At 43.7% G+C, this 16,669-nt stretch overlaps 1 protein-coding gene across 1 annotated transcript in view; it reads right to left on the bottom strand.

Moving 5' to 3' along the window:
- Positions 1 to 6,659: 6,659 nt before the first annotated feature.
- LOC147734903 (proto-oncogene Mas-like) overlaps positions 6,660 to 16,669 on the bottom strand; it is a 56,799-nt gene continuing 46,789 nt past the window's right edge. The window contains exon 2 of the mRNA XM_086953674.1: positions 6,660 to 8,555. Coding sequence (XP_086809800.1) covers positions 7,521 to 8,537 — 1,017 coding nt within the window. The 5' untranslated portion in view covers positions 8,538 to 8,555 and the 3' untranslated portion in view covers positions 6,660 to 7,520. The remainder of the gene's footprint in view (positions 8,556 to 16,669) is intronic.

Raw genomic sequence — 16,669 nt, forward strand, 5'->3', positions numbered from 1 at the left:
TATAAACGATCCTTTTCTGGTCTTGCTCCGAGAATATGGAATGCTCTTCCTCCCGAAATCAGAGCTAACCCTGCCACCACCTCATTTAAAAAGAAGTCAAAGGGTTGCTACTGAATAGTTACCTAGAACAATAGACTTGAAGTCACCCAAACTAATATTTATTTCCTGCTTACACCACTGGTCTATCACTCAACTATGCAATGCTTTGCTTCTTTTTATCTATTATGATACAGGCTGTTCTTTTTTCGCATTGTTTTTGTTTAACTTCTTATAAGGTTAGAATTTTTTGCCTTTACCTGCTTATCTTGTTCTGCTTCTATGTATAGCACTCAGATATCCTGACGGGTCATGTTCACACCTTATACAACTTTTCAAAGAAAACAAATAAATAAAATAAATAGGAAGGACATCACAAACCTGCCCTTCATTTGCCAGAGTTTTACAAAATATGTGCCATTGATCTTGCCACTGAAAGCTGGCCTTAAGGTGCCCATGTGCTGCACTGGGGAATAATTGCTACAGGTGAGCATCGTATTGCAATGCCACTGTAGCATCCCCTTTGATTTGTCTTCACTCCATTTGAATATCCTTGTAAAACAAGATCCCTCAGTGAGGGCTGTGCTCGCTGTTGAAATTTAGGGTGGCCGCATGAGCGTCAGGACCTCAGCAAGGCCACATCTGCCTTTCTTCCTTCCAATGTTGATAAATGGAGAGCCATTGCATTGTGTAGTATTAGCTCTTGTAATGTATAGTTATAAGATCCAGCACTATGTAAAACAGGTTTTATTCTCATTCCTCTTCTTCTTTAATGAGGCAAGATAGTGGTTAAAGATGGTGACTGGGCGTGCATTATGTAATAGACAGTATTAGCTGAGGGTAGTCAGGGTGAACCACTAAAGGCACTAAATAAACCTATGCTTACATCTGTGGTAGATAGGCAAAAAACGGTCAGCTTAACTTAGAGGCAATATGTAAAATATTTATGCAGTACTTAAACGGTAATAAAGTGAAAAAACAATATTAGAAGAATCCTAAACTATTAGACCTGTCAGCCTTTTTCCCCACACGTTTTGCCTTCATCTGCCCATTTTAGCTTATCTCGTTTTTGTTGGCCTTAGGACTCTGTGCACCTTACTACTTCTGACCAGTGCTAAAGTGCTTGTGCTTGCTCCATTAAACATTCCAAAATTGACTTACAACCAATTGGCACATTTGATTTACTTATAAGTCCCTAGTAAAGTGATACCACAGGTACCCGGGCCTGTAAATGAAATGCTTCTAGTGGGCCTGCAGCGCTCCTTGTGCCATCCACTTAGGTAGCCTTTTAAAAACCCCAGGTCTGCCATTGCAGCCCATATGCACAGTTTTAACCTGCCATTTCGACCTGCCATACTAAACCTTTTACAAGGCCTAAACCTTCCTTTTTAATATACATATGTCACCCCCGGGTAGGCCCTAAACAGTCCATAATGCAGGGTGCTGTGTATTTAAATGTTAAAAGTTTAACATGTCCTGGTAGTGAAAAACTATTACATTTGTTTTTCACTACTCTCCTACAGGATAACATTAGAGTTACCTCATTACATTTAATAAGGTGTAACTTCCAATCTGAAGCAGGTAGACAGTACGAATTTGGTATCTAAAGAATTGTAATTAAAACCCCTCTTTAATGGTAACGTCAGATGTTTATTCACAATTTGGAAAATGCTACTTTTAGAAAGTTGGCATTTTCTTACCCTTATTGTTTGGTGCCTGCAACTTGTTCCATGGTCACATGATTAGGTGCAGCTGGCAGTTGGTCTTTCAATATTGCCCCCGTACAGGGATGTAAATTGAAAATAAGTGTTGTCAGGATGGACCACTCTGAGTTAACAAGGGGGAGGAGCTGTCACTTATTACACTTGCAAATCAGAAAGACTCTGCCTGATCACTCTCACAAAGGGTTGTGCCTAGTCCATTGTGATCCCAGAAAAGCTGAGCCCAGGATAGAAAGAGGGCGATGCCTGACATCTCAAGGTGATAGAAACCTCTAGAAGCTTCCGCCAAAGTGGGCACCAGATATAAATATTGGATCCCAGACCCCATCTCTTCAGTATATTTCTAGATATGTGGACTCTGCCAGGAAGAAGGAGTGATGTGCTGCTGAAAGGACTGCCATTCTGCTGGACTGCTGCTCTGAAGGGTTACTGACTTGCTGTGCTGGAGTGCTGCCCTCCTGCCCTCTTGCTTGGCTGAGAAGGTCCGGACCTGCATCTCTAAAACCAGGATCCCAGACTAATTCCAAAGGATGGTTGGGTGGCGCTCTGATCAAATGCATAAGGGGCATATCAGACTTCCCACAACCTTGTACACAACACCTTGGCGCTACCATCTGTGAGTCCTACCCTGCTAGGTGGTACCACCTGAGTTCTGTACCTTTGAAAGTAGGCCTACAGGAGGTCTGCCAGCCCATCTGTGAATCCAGCAGAACCACAAATCTCCTCTGCTGTACAGAGCAACCCTGAGCAGAACCAAGGCATCGCTCTGTTGCGTTGACTTTCTCGATGCAAAGACTTCACATCAACACCACAGCCTCATTGGAACCGCTGTTTCCCAATTCATCTCTGACTCAGTCCCTAGCATTGCAAGCCCCCATTAACGGATTTTCCACTTCTTCTGAACCAGCCAGTGTGGAACACATTCTCGATGCCCCCTCTCCTAAGGCTTCCTCTACGACAGCGCAGGACCTCACATCGCAGCTTCACATCTACTTAGAATGACTCTGAGTGGTAAACCTCCCGCCTGGACTTCACATTGCATTGATTGTAGGATGCATACTCGATGTGGGACCTTGCAACGCTCCCCAGCCAGTTGTTAAGGTACTCCTGTTCAGCTGGCTTAATAGGTACTGTCTAGCTGGCACGTGCTCTATTGGTCGGTCGGATCTGATAACATTTTCCCGGTCTAATATGACCAGATATTCGCAGTCGACACTTTGTGCTTTTTGGTGCTATTTTTACTGAACTCTTTGAATTTGGATTTCTTTGGTCATACTGATTCGATTTCTGTTGTTTTGGTCTTGAATGATTTAATAAAATGTACTCTGTTTCGGAATTCAAGTGGCATTTTTGTTATGTTGTATTTTCACTCCCTTACTGTTTGAAGTGCTGCATAAATTCTTTTTACATTGCCTCTAGTTTAAAACTAACTGCCCTTTGCCAAGCTACCGGAGGGTTGAGCGTAGCTTACTTTGGGGTTTGCTTGTGCTTCACCCTCACGAGGATTCTGGTTCCTGCTTAAGTAAGGTTTCATTCCCCCCTCATCCAGTAACCAATTTCTCACAGCTTTCACAGTTAGTCATTGCTTGCATGTCCTTCAATATCATTGCATTTTGAGGATGGCTACATTGTTCCACTTGTGTCACTGGACTTTAGTGACAGAATCGAGCAGTTTTTTGTTAAGCTGCAGATGCAACATGATATGTAGCTTGAAATTGAGGTTCCTTTTGATGTATTTACTTTGCTGGCACACCACCATTTGAATCATTCATGTGCAGCATCACAACATGAAAGGTGGATTCTTCACAAATGATACTAGGTTACAGAGAAGACCCTTGAGTGTTCCTTTAAGTCTTCTGTCATACTAGAATACTGGACTTATAGCTTTTTCAAAAAGTATAGATGTACAGAAACACAATCATGAGAAAAGAACACAGAAAATACTGACCCATTGTCTAAAGTATTCACTCTGCAGTAGTTTGCTTTGTATGTATTTTAAGTTCACCACTTTGAATGCAAACTTCACCTTCTGCCTTGATTTCCTAACACCCTTCTTTGGGTATTCAGCACAACTCTACTAAGGCAGAGTCTTCAGCAAATGGGCCCTTTAAAATCATTCTTTTTTTTTATTAACATGGAACAGCATGCATGCTGTAATATTAAAACATGTTATTGTTTTCTCCTACATGACTGGATTCATTTGTTTTATGCTGTGGGTTAAAAGCAGCAAGCATAAAAAGAGCATTAAAAACAACAAATCACTAATCTGCAATAAAATAATTTACATGTTCGTGCTCCTCATTAACCATGCTCCGATTTGTGAGTATGAAGTCTATGAAATTGTTTAATCGTGTAAACTCAAATTTCCCATGTTAATATATGCTACGAGACCAAATCTACCATGCCAATCTACCTACTAATCAAACCTACTATACATACCTATAACACTTAAAGTACTATACATATCACAACCATCTTCTCATTATAACAACTGGCCATACCTACCAATCATACATAACTTTCCTATCAACATACTTAACATATCATAAAGGCATATAACCATATGTGCTTCTTATTTACTCACAAGGTCCTCTCAGGGACCTTTCAATGGATTGTTTTGCCCCAGCCAAGGTATTTCTTGTGTCAGGGCCCGATTCACAGAACTAACTTAAGACAAAATCCTAAACTTACTACTTTTGGTATTTACAGAAGTTAGTAGTTTGTCTTAAGACAGACTTCAGACAGACTTAAGACAGACTTAAGACAGACTTAAGTTAGGATTCTGTCTTAAGTCTGTCTTAAGTCTGTCTTAAGACAAAATCCTAACTTCTGTGAATACCAAAAGTAGTACCTTTAGGATTTTGTCTTAAGTTAGTTCTGTGAATCAGCCCCAGAGTGCTTAAGTGAGTTGATGAGTATCGTCTCTATCAGGTTGCGCCACCTGCAACTTTCAAGGTGATTTATGCCTCGAAATAGCAGTTCACCCTTCCATTTGATGGCGTGACTTAAATAGGTGGCCCTTTATGGAAAATGTATTCATGAAAGTGATGTGTATAAGATAATTATTTTATGTCTCCATTTAAGTAGTTAGTTATCCCGTGGGGGAGTTAATGGAGGGTGAATTGTTATACAAGTCTGTAAGATATCAGGATGATCTTTGACAAATATTTCATAGAGTTGCTTGTCAGTGATCACCTGGAAGGAATGAAAGAATAGATATATTAAAGCAAGTGTTTGGAATGGGATGTATAGAATTATCAGTGGAACCTGTCTTCAAGTACTCTATGATCAATGGCATCAAAAGGGACTTTATCACAAATCGGTTCCAAAGGTGTGAGATCCCAAGATTCAACATCCTACATATTCACGTTGATGCATTTCAAGATGGTTCTAGGCATTGCCGCTGGCCAAATTGTAAGTTCAAAATCAATCTCTTTCCTAGTTATCTCTATGAATAAGGATCAAACTTCTTAACTAAGCATTCTCAATCATCCACTAGGATACTCAAACACACTTTGGATTCATTGATATTTCTATGGGGCAGATAAAAAATTAGACACTATAGGCACTCTTTGGTCCAGCAGAAACAGGTTGGTCCAACAGACAGAAAAGGGCCAGACACTTAGAAGAAGGCTGTTTTTCAGTATCTCTCTCCTACCACCATCACACTTAGGAGGTCATTAGGATGGCGGGTGGACTTTGTCCGTCCGCCATCTTAATGTGGAAATGGGACCGCCAGCCATCATTGCAGGGGTCCCGTCGCATACATTAGGATGCGCCAGCCACACAGGCGGGCACATCCTGCATTCCTGACATTGCACATGGGTGCTGAGTGTAGCGCCCGCCACAATGCCAGGAAGGCATGTCGTGCTCTTCTATGCACAACATGGCAGATACTGCGCGGTGCCGCCACGGAAAGGCATGTTACAGCCCACATTTAAATATGACACACACCGCCACCATATTGAACCCTTTTCCGCCCGGTCGATATGTAATATTGATAATATAGCGGAAGGTCTTTGCTGGAAGGATGGCGGGCGGATCGCCCCCGCCGGGCCGGCGGGGGCGATCCGCCGGCCATCCTAATGGGGACCTTAGTTTTCCAAGACTTTTCAAAAGTTTGTAATTTCTATTATTTAGAAGACAATGTGTGAGTCAAGACACGTTTTAGTGTACTTTACAAATGGCTGTAGGTTTCTGGAAGTTACATTCATGGAGGGGATTTGCAAAGCAAAGAAATCTTTATATGACAATTTTGCAGAACTGTATCTGTCATGGTGATCCACAAGTTGGGCTTCCTAGATGCAAAATACATAAGAACTTGCTTGGCCAACTAGGTGGAAACTGAAGGGTTTATGGAGTGCTGTTTTAGAGATTTTGTTTAGCAGAAATGCAGGGTCTCTGTTATGAATACACTTCTGTGCTAGACAAATAAACATATGTATACACTTTGTGTTTGTAGTGATCTGTGGCCTCTGACTGGTTTTGTCTTCTCAGAACATAACAGGACACATTATGTCCTACTTGAATGCACTGTACACTAGGTACTAGACAAGCATTTTACTAATTTTCTCTCATCCTCCTTAACAGAAAACCTGACTTTCTAAGTTCACTGCAAGCCTTGTATAGCATCACTATTGTTAAGCCACTTTGTGAAGCTTAGCACCACTTTGTAAATATGGTACCCTTTTTACGCAGGTATCTGCATTAAAGGGGCGTGCAATTGATGTTCCTGTTGGTGTTCTACCGCAACACCCATTGCCTTTTTATGCTGCCCTAGATTTACAAGGATCTATAAATCTGAGGCAGCGCCAAACACTAATACCATGCGGAGGCAGGCGTTACATTGGCGCAATGATATGAACCACTTTTATTTTGTCCTCAATTTTACTTTTTCTATGTATGCTGCATTCTGCAAAACTCTTAGAAAGAGCAAAATGCCATTATTCATTGTTTCTGTGCATGAAAGTGTCCCTTCAAGCGCAAAAACAATAATGCAATAATGGAGATTTGCTACTTCTGTAAGTACTGCAAAATGCAGCACACATAGAAATAATCAAACCACCATTATTGATTGTTTAAGTCCAGGAAGGGACCACTTTCTGCATCCAAACAATCATCCCTGCAATGCAGGCACTCTTGCACTATGGTGCAATGGGTGTCTGTGTTGATGCTAGACAGCTACTTTTAGCACCAGCCTTCAGGAAAACATGGGTGCCCAGTATTCTTGTAAACACAAAGCATCCCTGCGTTTTGTAAAAAGGACAGCGAGGCGCTGCAAAAGTTGCTGCAGAGCTGCACTACATGCCCCTGCATCTTTTATTATAGCTGCCTTCTCTTTGCTGTTCAGGAGAGAAGCAGTTGCTTTAGACAATTAAATCAACTATTAGTTTTGGTCCCTATAGGCAGGAGTCACCTTCTTTTACATTTGACTATGTGGGTGTTCTACCAGGCAAGGGAAAGGTTCGAATTGTGTTGATCATGCTTTTGCATCTCCTCACATGCATACAGTATATTTTCTATATACTAAGCATTATGTTTCTCTCTTGGCTTCCAGAGGGTATATAATACATATATGTATTTTCCCTGGGAACTAATGGAAAGTTCTAGCCTCCACTGCATAAATAGAGAATGGGCCTCATGATGAGGCCATGAAGATAATTGGTATATCTTTTCAGCAGAGGGAACACAGAATGTCTTCTCTAGTACTTAAAGTGTGCATTTCCACTCATCAGCTTTTGAGAAATGTTTGGAAAGTCCAGTCTAACTGATGTTGGGCTCTGTGGTTTCTCCTTCTTCATGGTGTTTTGTCACTCCTTTTTCTCCTTCCTCTTTATCTTCCTCTTCTCCAAAGACCTTCTTCAGAGCTTTCTCTAGGAAGTTCTGGACTCCTTGCATTTTCTGCCTTCCCACCAAAAAGTAGATAAAGGGGTCAACACTGCTGTTGATTGAGATACACATGTAAACTGCAAAGAAGAAAGTAGCAGAAGAGAAACCTGATGGAAGGACCATTAGGTAAAGTAGCAACCACAGTACTCGGACGGGTGCTACTGAAATGAGAAAGACCATGACTGTTGCCACAATGACAATGACAAGCTTTGGTGGATGCTTTTTCTTTGAGGATTTTTTAACCGTGATTAGCATAATCAGGCTGGATATAACCATAGTGGGTATAAGTATCAAGAAAACCAACACTGATAAAAATGTGTGGACTGCGGTACATCGCACAGTCACTGTCCCAAATAGTTCTGGGGGACAACCTACGTTGTCCACCAGAGTCAAAAGAATTGAAAGACCCCAAATTATGACACACACAAGCAAGGACTGGAATTTTGGCCGTTTGTAACGATACCACATGGGGTGATAGATGGCCAAACATCTCTCCACACTAATGGCAGTCAGTAGAAACATACCAGCATAGTTTCCAAGGCCAAGTATGATCTCCAGTGCAAACATTACTGTCATTGGGTCTGCTGCTAGTTCTTGTTTTAGAAAAAGAGGGATTGTGATGGACATCACCAAGGAGATGAAGATGAGATAGATTAAGTCAGCGACAGCAAGGTTGATGATGTATATGGTGTACTTAGTTCTTTTGATTTTAAAACATAGATAACAGAAGACCAAACTGTTTCCAATAATCCCAAAGAAGCTGATAAACAAAATGAAACCAGCCGCAATGATGAAACTGGTGGAAGATGCCATCACTGGAGTGTCATCCTCTGGCGTATCAAAATCTAGAGTATTGGTGATATTACGTGGAATCCTTCCAGTATCTGCCATGATGGTTTCTTCAAGTGCCTGTTGAGAAAGAAGATAAAACTCACTTTAGGTGCAAGAATATTAATTTCAGTAACACATTTAAACGAAAAAGGTCATGCATGAATCTTGGGCATATGGTGGAATGCCAAAAAAGAGGAATTCATGTGGACTGATCTGGAATTGAGCCTCGGGTAGTTCTGCCTCTAACAAAATGAGTTGAGTGAATTAGTAGCCAAGGGTTTCCCAGGTACAAAGGTTAACAGCAGATTGCTATTGACATTTTTACAAGAACATTGCAAGTAAGGAATTCACAGTACAGTTAAGAAATGAACAGATACATAAGATGTAACATATCTTCCTTCTTTCCAAAACAAAACAGAATACAAAGGAAAGAGTAAATTTCTATATCTAGCAGGTTTAACTATTTGTCTGAAACTTCGTCTAACAGCAGATTGCTAATGACATTTTTGCCGAGCATCTTTTCCATCGTCCAAAGTGCTGGGAACTATCAAATAAGAATTTCGTGACAGACACGTCAAGGAAGCATTGACAAAGCCAGTAGGGCTTGTTTTATCAAATAATTGATGCCACAGTTGTATTTTCCATTGCTTGTAGAAGAGTGGTGATGCTATTGGCAAAACCGATAGCAGAAGGAGGTATTTATGTTGGGCTATTTTATGTAATGCATATTGCCCCAGGGCATTAGAGTAATTTACATTAGCATCAGATTACATTACACAACAGCGGATTACATTTTTTAAGACACAGGGAGATTAATTAATTTCCCCAGAATCAAAAGATGTTTAACCAATGCCGGTACTCGAACCAGCTACGCAAGTTCTTATGTTGGCTGCTCTAACCATTAGGAGATATCTTCTCCCCACATCTTGAAATTCTATTTAATAAACATACAGGATGACTGTCACATAGGATCTAGATTAAATATAACACCGTCTTGGAATGGTTTAACAATTAGTGTAAAAAACAACAAAGATTATTCTGTTACAAATTAGCGGCCATGTTGCCTATCGCGATATTCATCTTCAATGTATAAAAGATAACATTTCAAGATGGCCGCCTGCCATAGTTGGCTTTGCGAGCGCTTGCAAAATTGCACCACAAGATTTGTTAAAGCCATTAGTGATAGATGGTCATTAGGAAAAGTCTGGTGGCTATCTTGAAAGTATAGAAAATTTAATTCCAAGATGTACATCCACTGCAATTGGCTCTGCAAATGTTTGTGATGTTTGTAGAATTGCGCCGTAAGCACTGACAAAGATAATAGTGGCAGGCAGCCCTCTTGAAATGCTACTCTGTATACTTCCAAGATGGCCACCACTTTACATTATGACACAATGCACCAGACATTTTGTAAGAAAAAATAACCATCAAAGATAGATGCTCGTAGCTTATTGCCTCTGTCAATGCCTGCCTATTGTGCAGCAGCAGGGGAGAAAGGGGGAGAGAGAGAGATCAAAAAGCAGCATTGCTCGTTCTTAGCATAGAGAGGGTGTAGAGAGAGGGGGAAAGAGTGTGATAGGAGCCAGTGGGCAGTAGACAAAATGCAGAAGTGAGGATAACTGGGGATGATGGAGTGATAGAAAAAGGGTAGGAGAGAAAGAGTGGGATAATTAGAGGGAAACAGATAAAAGTAGAGAACGCTAGAAAGGAGTAGGACATGCACTCCCATCAAGTGCCTCAACTCAAATGCCAGAGAAACATGCAAAATAAAGAATTCCCTGATGTCAGTAGTGGAAGGATATACTCAACGAATAAAAATACAGGATGGAGCTTAAATGCTCAAGGAGTAAGTTAAACAATGGGATGGGAGGTAAGCCATTTATTCAGAAGCAAGGCATTGGAATGGGCAAGCAAGCTATCTAATCATGAGCAAGATGTGTGAAAGTATTGGTTGCAATGCCTTATGTCTAAAGCTGTCTGTCTCCAGACCCCAAAAACTAGGTAACAATCCAGTGTCAGAGGAAATTCTTGGCCTTGACTTGGATACTCCACAAGGAATTCAAGAAGTCTGGGTTACAATGTTCATCTTAATTTTAAATGTAGTATTTATATTTGTTTATAATGAAGGAGCTTTCATGTTTATTAAAAGTAAAGCAGTGATCGGTCCTTCTTTCATTGACGGAAATTTGGCTGTTTTACTGACTTCCAAGCATGGGGGCCACCAGGAGTTGCAGCTGCAGCCCCTAGATTGCACCTTGTGAACCCTGACACTACGATTGCAACCCCTGGCATCACAGGTAGCAAAATCACTGCCAAGACACAGGAACAGCTAGTCCTTAAGAACTTCACTTGGGGCTCCACTTTCCTTGCTATCAGTCAGTTTAGTGGCTAATAAGATAGTATTCACTATTTGTGTAATAAAAAAAAATGGAGCACAATTAGCAGGAATATGACCCTCCCTGGCAACCTAGGTTAATAAAAAAAAATGTGTGCTTGCGGGTCAGAGTTTGCTTATGTAATAGATAGTGTACGTATGAGGGAATGTGTGTGTTTGTGTGAGCATGTGTGTGTGAGTGAAAGTAAAGGTCAAATGATTTGTGATGTCACTTCCGCAACTTCAGGCGTTTTGGTGAATTGATGTCCATGCTTCAAGTGTCTAATCCACATTGCCTCCGAGAGTAAACCTTCAACTTGCCTGGCTCGCTATCCTGAGAGTAATGTTAAAGGCATATACTTATGATATACTAGGCACACCTGAGGTTCCGGATTTGCCACAGGGGCTGCTAGGGTATGTGAGAGACACACCAATAAAGACTGGGAAACTACATGCTATGTTGCTTCTTTTCGCAAAACACTGTGTGGCTGTACATTGGTTGAAGAGGAGGGCTCCTACCATTACGGAATGTGTAGTAATCACGCTGGCCGTGGTTGAAGCTTAGTAGTTTATTAATGCTACATGGAAGAGAGAGAAGGCGAGCACCAACTCCCACAGCATCTCCAGCTCAACTGAATCACAGTACAGTGGCTAGGAGCTAGAAATATTCTAAGAACATTGCAAGTAAGGAATTCACAGCACAATCAAGAAATGAACAGATACATGAGATATAACATATCTTCCTTCTTTCCAAAACAAAACACAATACAAAGGAAAGAGTTAATTTATATAACTAGCCGGTTTAACTATTTGGCTTGGTCTGAGCAGGAAGGTTCAGAGGCTAGACAGACTGAGGCTTTAGTGCCAACCTTGACAAACCTATTAAGGTTCCACCAATGTCCTCCCAAGACCTAAACCACCTTCCCAACATTTTTTTTTCTTTCCAAAAACCTTTATTGCACCTTTGAAGTTACACAGCTGTAGGCCTACAACCCCTGGGGCTGGTCGCCATCACATTCTTACAGTCACTATGCAGTAACATCAAACTGGGATCCGAATGTCATTCTATTTACAATCTTTATGACTGCTTTAGGGAAAAGGTACTGTGTATTCACTATTCTGCCAATCAGTACAGGTTTTTGGTTTTCTATTTTTTCAAAAACAACAACAAAACAAAAGAAGCTTTGAGGAATTACAGTGTGGTCATTCATTGTTTGGTTATCGGTCGCCTTAGCTAAGTAGGGAAGCGTCCTCCCATTGTCATCTCCATCCGAATCTTCCAATACTACCCCAAAACATGATATTGTGAGTGCTCAGATTCCCTTCGGACGCTACTTCCTTGGTATCCTCGCCTATCTATCTCTCAAGTCTATGCTGTAAAGCCTGTTTCCTCCCGAGTTCCGTGGCCACCCTTCCCTTTGGGCTCTGTGAGGCCTATTATCCCTCCTCCCCTTCCTCATCTGACATATCCTGATCGTCTTCCGGCAAGGGATCACAGATCTCCCCTCTGTACACGTTTCATTTGGTCCAGATTTTGTTCCACTTTCCCGGACAGGATCTGTTGGAGTACACCGCCCTTTCTGTCACCATAACCCTGTCCATGTTGAGGCACCATTGTGTCTTTGTTGGCACTTCTGCCGCCCCCCATCTCTGTGCGATGTCACGTTTCGCTACTATCAAGCCCACCGTGACCCAGGTCTGACCATGTCTGGACACTTCAGTAGCTTCCAATACATTTAGGAGGCACCTCTGTGGATCGGGCAGCAATGAGATCTCTAGTGTCTGTGATATTGTTCACATTATTTGACTCCAAAACTCCTGGATACAGGGGCAGTCCCAGATAGTGTGAAAGAATGTGCCTCCTCCCCGCACCCACGAAGACAGTAAGGGTGTTGTGCTCTGTTAATGTGGTGTAGCATAGTCCTAGTGTAATATACCCTATGTAGAACTTTCAGTTGTACAAGTCTCAGTCGTGCGGAGATGCCTACTTCCTTAGGCGATGCTATCGCCTCATTCCATTCATGTTCGTCTATCTCACAGGTGTCTCCCTTCCATTTCTCCTTCAACCGGGTCATTGGGTCCGGTAGGTTGTTAAGTAGTTTACGGTATGTAAGTGATGTCGCACGCTCAATCATATAATCAGTGAGAAGTCGGTCTTCAAGTGGGGATGAGTCCGGCAACTCCGTGTCCGGGGGTATGGCAGCGAGCAACGCATGTTGTATCTGAAAATATCTGTATAATTCCCTCTCTCCCAGGTCGTATAACTTTCCCGGACAGGATCTGTTGGAGTACACCGCCCTTTCTGTCACCATAACCCTGTCCATGTTGAGGCACCATTGTGTCTTTGTTGGCACTTCTGCCGCCCCCCATCTCTGTGCGATGTCACGTTTCGCTACTATCAAGCCCACCGTGACCCAGGTCTGACCATGTCTGGACACTTCAGTAGCTTCCAATACATTTAGGAGGCACCTCTGTGGATCGGGCAGCAATGAGATCTCTAGTGTCTGTGATATTGTTCACATTATTTGACTCCAAAACTCCTGGATACAGGGGCAGTCCCAGATAGTGTGAAAGAATGTGCCTCCTCCCCGCACCCACGAAGACAGTAAGGGTGTTGTGCTCTGTTAATGTGGTGTAGCATAGTCCTAGTGTAATATACCCTATGTAGAACTTTCAGTTGTACAAGTCTCAGTCGTGCGGAGATGCCTACTTCCTTAGGCGATGCTATCGCCTCATTCCATTCATGTTCGTCTATCTCACAGGTGTCTCCCTTCCATTTCTCCTTCAACCGGGTCATTGGGTCCGGTAGGTTGTTAAGTAGTTTACGGTATGTAAGTGATGTCGCACGCTCAATCATATAATCAGTGAGAAGTCGGTCTTCAAGTGGGGATGAGTCCGGCAACTCCGTGTCCGGGGGTATGGCAGCGAGCAACGCATGTTGTATCTGAAAATATCTGTATAATTCCCTCTCTCCCAGGTCGTATAACTCTCTCAGTCTGTCAAAAGGCACTATACTGCCCCTTTCCCAGAGATCTCCAACTGTAGATATCCCTATAGTATCCCAGTGGGAGAAGCCTTTGCTGTTTCTCATGTTACCCAAGGCTCGGGAGTCCCACAGTGGTGTAAGCTCCCCTTCCAACCTAATGCCGCTGTCGCCATATGCCACAGTGCCGCGGTTAGTCTGGTAGGCCCTGCCAATTTACGCATTTTGCTCTGGTCATATAACGGGGCTAGTAGACTATTCGTGCCTAGTTGTGCCCTATCTGCCTGAAAGGCTGGCTCGTTTTGCAGAGTATGTATCCAGTGGTTGATGGGTTTCAGTTGTGCCGCCCAATAATACAATTTCAGATTAGGCAACGCGATTCCGCCGTCGTACCATCCCCTGTGTAGTTTGGTTTGCGCAATGCGTGGCAGGAGGTTCCCCCACAGAAGGTTTGATACCAATGCCGCTACTTTCTGAAAGAATCTAGGAGCCACCGGATACGGAGTATTTTCAAGTACATACAGAAAACGGGGCAAGGACATCATTTTGTATAGTGCAGCCCTCCCCAGTAGTGTTGAAGGCAGCCCCGCCCAAAACTTAACATCCTGTTTAAGTTGCTCCATGGGAGGTCCCAGATTTTTAGACATGAACTCCGCTGGGTCCCTTGTAATATGGATACCGAAGTACTTAAGGAGGATCCAGCTGTCCGTAGAGGGCATTCTGTACTCAACGCTGGAGTCGGACCCTTCAGGACATACATCTCCGATTTGCTCCAGTTTAACGTATATCCTGATATTTTACCATGGCTGTCGCAGAGACGTAAGAGTGCCGGCACCCCATGTACTGGGTCTGTTAGGTATACCAGCATGTCGTCCGCATAGAGGGAAAGCCGGTCTTCCCAGCCCTCTGCCCATCGTATTCCCGCCAGTAGTGGCGTGGTCCTTATTAAGGTGGCTAGCGGTTCCAATGAAATTGCAAATAGCAACGGCGAGAGCGGGCATCCCTGACGAGTGCCCCTCCCCAGAGGGAACGTTCGCAAGATATGGCCGTTCGCCACCACCTGTGCAACCGGGTCAGCGTACAATAATCTAATCCATGCAATAATCTTGGGGCCGAATCCCAAACGAGACAGAACTTCAAACAAGTAGTTCCACTCTACAAGGTCAAAGGCCATCTTGGCATCAAGTGCCAGTATTACTGCTTGCTTTGAGATCGAATCTGCCTTAGCCAGCACCCCGTGTAACCTGCACAGATTTAGCGCCGTGTTTCTATGAGGCATAAAACCCGATTGGTCCAGATGTATGAGATGGGGCAGATGAGGCAGAAGTCTGGTCGCCAAGAGTTTGGCGAGGATTTTGACTTCCGCATTAAGTAGCGAAATGGGGCGGTATGAGGAGCAATCCTCTGGTGGTTTCCCCGGTTTGGGGATAGCGACTATAGTGGCCAGTCTCGGAAAGCTGTCTAGCTGAGCGTCCACAATGGCATTGAAGTCACCCCAAAGAACAACATCCCCCTCAGGAAGAGTCAGCAAAAAATCAGCTAGTTTCGGAAGCTGCACCGAGTGGAGCGCTGGGGGAATGTATACTGAAACCAAATTGAGGAGTCTACCCTCCCACTGTCCTTGCTGGGCCGCGAAGCACCCCTGATCGTCAGTCTTAGTTTGCAGTGGGAATGAACTTTGAGGTTTTCTGCATTAGGATACCAGTTCCCCTAGACCCTGACGTAAAGTCTGAATGGACTATCATCTTGTACCCTTTCCTATCCATGGCTTTGGAGGCCCCCCGTTAAGTGCGTCTCTTGTAGTAGTGCTATATTGGGTTTCTGCCTTTTCAGTGCGGCCAGCACCAGTCCCCGTTTTACCTTATCTCCTAGCCCTCTCACATTCCATGTTAGTATTCGGAGGGACAAGCCCCGCGAATTCGGGTCAACCCCTTCTGTACTGGTCGTTGGGTCGTCTATCATTTGCGGTTATGAAGTCATTAGTGCGTCGAACCTGTGTCGTGCCCCGAATGTCATCTGAACACCTGTTCCGTAGACTGCATAGATTCCTCCCAGAAGAGCTAGACCTGCTTCTTACAAACCAAACTTTTGTTACAGCACCCGAACGCCTAACATTATTCCTCGACCATACATGTGTATTCCGAACAACGTCAAAACAACCCCCCCCCCCACACCCCCTCCCTACTCCCCCTGCTTATCGGACTTCCAACTGTCTCCCCAACTGAGCAGAGTGCTTAACCCATCCCAAAACCAGAGTACTTGCGTGTAGGGGGGAGAGTGTCTCCCCAAGCAGGCGGCATCCCTGCTCTCTTCCGGGGCAAATCAAGCCAGCGTCCATTTGCGACTGTAAAACATTAGTTCCATTAACAAGAGACAGCGATCATTCTTGTCCCTTCTATTCCGGGTCACCCTTCTCCGTCTGCCTCCGCGAAGTCCTGAGTCGGGGATCGTCCCGGTCCCCCTCTGCCTGATGCTTGTGACCCTGTCCGGCTGTCGTCGCGGTGCCCTTGATTCGGTCTATGAGTCTTCCGTGGCCGGTCCGTAGTGTGCCAGCCCTCAGTCCCTGGCCGCATCTGGGGAGTCGAACAACCAGACCTTTTTATCAGCTACTACTCGGAGTCGGGCCGGGAAGAGCATGGAATAAGGCAATTCTTTTTCTCTTAATGTTCTTTTCACCTCAAGAAAAGTTCTCCGTCTCCGCGAGACCTCCGCCGTGTAGTCTGGGAAGAAGGCCACCCTGGAGTTCTGGATCTGGATGGCAGGAGTCACCCTAGCCGCTTGTAAAATGGCGTCCCGGTCTCTGAAGTTAAAGAGTCTTGCTAGTATCGGCCTCGG

Source organism: Lissotriton vulgaris, chromosome 1_2 (assembly GCF_964263255.1).
Source record: "Lissotriton vulgaris chromosome 1_2, aLisVul1.2, whole genome shotgun sequence".
Classification (NCBI taxonomy): domain Eukaryota; kingdom Metazoa; phylum Chordata; class Amphibia; order Caudata; family Salamandridae; genus Lissotriton; species Lissotriton vulgaris.